Below are 5611 nucleotides of genomic sequence, written 5' to 3' on the forward strand. Positions count from 1 at the left end.
GAGTGTGGCATAATATGGTGCAGGGGGCATTACTGTGTGGGGCTTAAGATGGTTGAATTTTTATTTCCCTATGGTGGGCGTGATCTGTTGGTACACTGTCAAATACTGGGGTTTGAGGTAGTCTTTTCAGATGAGGCACGCCCATTAAAATGAGGCCAGCACATTTAAATAATGAGGACACGCCCCCTTGCCGGGGGGATGCTGGCGACACATTAAGGGATGCATTTTTGGGGTAGATATATATATATATATATATATATAGAGATAGATAGATATAGATAGATATATAGATAGATAGATATATATAGATAGATAGATAGATAGATAGATAGATAGATAGATAGATAGATAGATAAATAGTATTTTTAGACTTTTTGTATGTGACGGTTGTATTTTGTCGGCTAATTGTGTTATTGTATTTTCAACCAGCAATGTCATCTGAGGAGTACCGCCAATTCTGGTCAGGATTCATTGATCTGTACCGTCAGAACGAGTGCCTGTGGCGTGTCAGAAGCCCGGACTATGCCAACAGAATCAAGCGGAATCGGGCATATCAGCAGCTTATTGAGTACAGTAGAGGCAAAAACTCTGATGTTGATGTCAATTGGGTGAAGAAAAAAATTTCAAATTTCCGAACAGTGTTCGTGAAGGAACGCAAGAAGGTGCAAGATTCACAGCGATCCGGAGCCGGGACTGATGAGGTCTATAAACCGACGCTGTGGTACTATGACCAAATTCAGTTCATTATAGAGCAAGAGGCGCGGGTAAGGTCACGGGACGCTCTAGATCCAGAGTCTCCAGTTCTTGTCGAAGAGGAGGCCCAGGAGAGTCTGGATCTGGTAAGTACACACACATTTGTTTCATATGCCACCCACCAATTTTGACATAGACCTAATTTTTGTTTTTCTTATATTGCAGGATGCTACCCCGGAGCTGGAGGTGGAGCCTACCACAGGCCAAGGGGCAGAAGTGGAGGAGCCGGTAGCGGAGCCGGTGGCACCCCCACAGGCGCGCCCAGGAAGACCGAGGCGCACGGCAAGGAGGACCACTTCTTCACCCTATAGCACCCCCTCTGGCTCCCAGCAGTTTTTTCAACGCGCTGAGGAGGTTTTGCATAGGCCCCCGGATGCCGAACAACAATTTGGCAATTTTATTGCATCGGAAATGTGCCTGATGACGGATGATCAAAAATTCATCGTCCAACGGTTAGTCAATGAGACTGTCTCACGCGGCAGGCGCCAAACACTGGTGTCGGCGTGTGAGATAGTGCCAACTGACCCTTGGTATCACCCAAATTTGTCCCGTCCCCCCTTCCCAAACAACCCCCCCATGGAGCATGCGCCGGTAAACCCCCCTCAGCAACCGTATTTTTTTCCGTCGGGAGCCACACAGCCCAGCCCCTCCCCCCAATCTAGCACCTCGTCCAGTGGCATGTACTCTGACATGCAGAGTACACAGTCCTCTGTGCTGGGCGACCCACGCTTTTTTCATTTATAATTAGTTTTTTGGACCCGGTTTTTTAGTTTTGTTTGAAAAATCTGCTGGTGACCTTATCCTACGCTCTTGCTCAAAGTGAACTGTATTGAGGTCATTAGTACTGCAGCGTCGGTTTTGTGTCCTCACTGTCCCGGACTACGGATCGTTGTGAAGACTGCACTTCTTGTGTTCCTTCAAGACTGTTTGGAAATTTGATGATGTTCTTCACCCAAGGCAAAATTGCACTGTTTACCTCTACTGTACTCGGATTTGCCCGTTTCCTGTTCTGTTGGCATAGTCCCTGTCCAAAGGCACTCGTTCTCATGGTACAGCTTATGAATCCTGGCCAGAGTTGGCGTTGGCATTTAATATTTTTATAAAGTTTACGAAAAATCAAACTGTGTTGTGTATTTTTTAAAAAATGTAAAGGGGCTTATATTGTGTTATCGGCAGGTAGTAAAAACGCCCTGTAGCATTTTTAGGTGGGGGGGGTGGTGTTTTTTTTTTTTTTTTGGGGGGGGGGGGTGGATGGGAGTTGAGTGTTGCTGAGGTGGGGGTGGGGGGGATACTGCCGAAAACCACATCTTTTTTATGTTTTTTTGGGGTCATGTTTTATTAGAGACTAATTCAGACCTGATCGTAGCCCTGCATAATTTTGCAGGTCTACGATCAGGCACACTGACATGCAGGGGGCCGCCATGCACAGGGCTAGTCTGCCCCGCGTGTCAGGCCCACATAAGTGCAAAAGCATCATACAGCTGCAATGCTTTTGCACTTCAGTAGTAACTCCCAGCCAGCACAACTTTTGCGCGCTAGGCGGGAGCTACTAGTCGTTGGCCGGGTCACAGCGGCTCCGTGTGACGCCACGCTGCTGCGGCCTGCCCCCCCGCACAGTCTGACCACGGCTGCGTTGGGCGGACCGCGCCCACAAAACGGCAGCCGAACGCCGCCGTGCCGCCCCCTCCCGCCTCAGCCTGTCAATCAGGCAGAGGTGATCTCAAGGCCACGACAGCTGTCGGCCATTCTGCGTACTTCTGACCTGATCGCTGAGAACTGCAGCAAGCAATCAGGTTAGAATGACCCCCTTACTCAGAAGCATACACAGACCAGTAAGATCCGTGCATGCTTCTGTGTAAAAATGTTAAGTGTTAAAAAAAAAAAAAAATTATGTGCATGTCCCCCCAAAAAACATAACCAGCCTCGGGCTCTTTGAGCCGGTCCTGGTTTCAAAAATATGAGGGAAAAATGGAGTAGGGGTCCCCCATATTTAAGCAACCAGCACCGGGCTCTTGGTCCGGTCCTGGTTCCAAAAATACGGGGGACAAAGAGTAGGGGTCCCCCATATTTTTGAAACCAGCACCGGGCTCCACTAGCCAGGGAGGTGATGCCGCAGCCGGGGGACACTTTTATACAGGTCCCTGCGGCCACAGCATCACACACCTCCAACTAGTCACCCCTGGCCGGGGTTCCCTGGGGGGTTGGGGACCCATTAAATAAAGGGCCCCCCCACCTCCAGGCACCCAAGGGCCAGAGGTGAAGCCCGAGGCTGTCCCCAGCACCCCTGGGCGGTGGGTGCCGGGCTGATAGTCAAAATTGTGTCAAAAAAGAATATTGTCTTTTGCTGTGGAACTACAAGTCCCAGCAAGCCTCCCCACATGCTGGTACTTGGAGAACCACAAGTACCAGCATGCAGAGAATTAAAAGGCCTGCTGGTACCTATAGTTCCACAACAAATGAAATACCCCAAGAAAGACAAAACACACACACCGTGAAGGTAAAAGTTTATTGACACACACACCAACACACTCGCACATACTTACCTAGTGTCCCACGCAGCCCCTCGGTCCTCTTGTCCATGTAGAATCCATAGGTTCACTGGAAAAAAATGGCAACAAAAATCAGCCACAGAGCAGAAATGCACTGTTTTAAAAATGGCTGACAGTCGAAAAAGACACTCCCCCTAACCCTGTAATGCCATCCCACTATTATAATGAGATAGTCAAAATCTCACATAAGCCGAAATCTCACATAAGGCAAAATCTCACATAAGCCAAAATCTTAAGCACACAAACACAGATCTCAAGAAAAGTTAGTCAAAATCTGTCCTATCTGGCCTCCGGGGAGTTCAAGGGAAATCTCAAGAAAAAATAGGACATAGCAAGGATCTCACCGTGTGTACACACCTTAACAGCGGGAGGATGACGTTTTGCCTCATTTTGGGATCCGAGTCTAATGGGAAAACCAGGGCCGGACTCGGATCCCGCCTCTGATGCAATGTTCTCTAATTATACAGTAAGTCACTGTTTCTTGTGTGGTTATTTGTTTATGTGCTTTGTTTGGAGCTGTACGACCCTTGTGGTGTCATATAAATAAGGATATTAATAATAATAATAATAATAATAATAATAATAATAATAAATACAGTATACAATTGTGATCAACGTATCAGTGATATTGTGATACAGCATTAGGATTGCCAATACTTGTATGTTGAGTTTGCCTTTCAGGAAATTGCATGTTCATTATATGTGTGATGATGTGCAACCTGAAGAAACTAATATGATCCATTCATATTTTTGGGATCTAACCCCACCAAAGTATGTGCTACTGTATCTGTCTGCATTAGTGGTGCACACTGGCCCCAGTTTTTCCCTACACTTATGCATGATTGGTGTCTTGGAAATGTTTTTATTTGCTTATGCTTGGAAATTTCATCTAAAGACTGCATGATATGTTATGAACTTAGGTTAATATATTCCTAGAATACCATGGGATTTGAGCTCACTGTATATCCAAATAATCTTTTTCTACTGTGGTTAGGCTCTGTCAAGGCCGGACTGGCCATCTGGCACTTCTGGCAAATGCCAGAAGGTCCGATGGCCACGTGGGCCGGTCCAGCGCTGACTGAGACACGCTGCCGCTCAGTCCGGCGGCAGCATGTCTCAGCTGTCAGGAGAGGAGAGCGCCCGCCAGCGCGGCTGTGTCTGGCGCGGCGGCGTATAGCGGACTTCAAACCAGCCGCCGGTTCGCGAGCCAATCAGAGCTTGCGGACCGGCAGCCAATCAGAAGCCGCCGGTCCGCAAGCTCTGATTGGCTCACGAACCGGCGGCTGGTTTGAACGACGTCCGCTATACGCCGCCGCGCCAGACACAGCCGCGCTGGCGGGCGCTACCTCTCTTGACTCACCCGTCCCTCACAGCCGGAGCCCGGAGGAGGAGCAGCAGCAGCAGCAGCAGTGTAGCAGCAGTAAGCAGCTGCAGCACTGGCTGCTGTGGGGGCAATTGTATACCTGGCTGGCACTGTGGGGGCAATTGGCTGGCACTGTGGGGCATTTGTATACCTGGCACTGTGGGGGCAATTGTTTACCTGGCACTGTGGGGGCATTTGTATACCTGGCACTGTGGGGGCATCTGTGGATCTGGCACTGTGGGGGCATTTGTGGATCTGGCACTGTGGGGGCATTTGTGGATCTGGCACTGTGGGAGCATTTGTATACCTGGCACTGTGGGGGCATTTGTGGATCTGGCACTGTGGGGGCATTTGTGGATCTGGCACTGTGGGGGCATTTGTATACCTGGCACTGTGGGGCATTTGTGGATCTGGAACTGTGGGGGCATTTGTATACCTGGCACTGTGGAGCATTTGTATACCTGGCACTGTGGGGCATTTGTATACCTGGCACTGTGGGGGCAATTGTGGATCTGGCACTGCACTATTGGGGGCATATAATGTACATTTCGGCTCATACCGGGTGCTATAATGTGAATTTTGGCTCATACTGTGTGGTATAATGTGAAAGAGGCGCCAGTACTAGATAGTATAAGCGGTCCTACTATTGTGGTACATAATGCGTATAAGGGGTGTATGGTGTGGAAAACTACACTGAAGGCCACGCCCCCTTTGAGTGGCCACGCCCCCTTTTCCGGAGGCGCGCGCATAATTACAAACTTCACATTTCCATACCCCCACTTAAAAATGTCCTCTTCAACCACTGGTTGTGTGTATTTTAATAGAGAATGATGTACGCTTGTATGTTGTTAGAATATTAATTATATTTGTAAGAGCATAGACTAATAAGTGGGAGGAGTCAGGAATAGTAAGGGGAGGAGTCACAGAGGTGGGCCTGTGTGCTTCG

General features: G+C 48.7%; 1 protein-coding gene across 1 annotated transcript; it reads left to right on the forward strand.

Moving 5' to 3' along the window:
• Positions 1-431: 431 nt before the first annotated feature.
• Positions 432-4206, forward strand: LOC134934668 (uncharacterized). The gene is made up of 3 exons (XM_063930049.1): positions 432-839; positions 919-1205; positions 3984-4206. Exons 1-3 carry the CDS (start codon positions 432-434, stop codon positions 4204-4206), a joined length of 918 nt encoding a protein of 305 aa, XP_063786119.1.
• The last annotated feature ends 1405 nt before the right edge of the window (positions 4207-5611 follow it).

This window comes from Pseudophryne corroboree, chromosome 6 (assembly GCF_028390025.1).
Source record: "Pseudophryne corroboree isolate aPseCor3 chromosome 6, aPseCor3.hap2, whole genome shotgun sequence".
Classification (NCBI taxonomy): domain Eukaryota; kingdom Metazoa; phylum Chordata; class Amphibia; order Anura; family Myobatrachidae; genus Pseudophryne; species Pseudophryne corroboree.

Coding starts and splice junctions, on each gene's coding strand:
- LOC134934668 (XM_063930049.1), top strand. CDS start 432: ATGTCATCTGAGGAGTACCGCCAATTCTGGTCAGGATTCATTGATCTG. Junction 840..918: donor CCCAGGAGAGTCTGGATCTG/GTAAGTACACAC, acceptor CTTATATTGCAG/GATGCTACCCCGGAGCTGGA. Junction 1,206..3,983: donor CAAAAATTCATCGTCCAACG/GTTAGTCAATGA, acceptor TTTGCCTTTCAG/GAAATTGCATGTTCATTATA.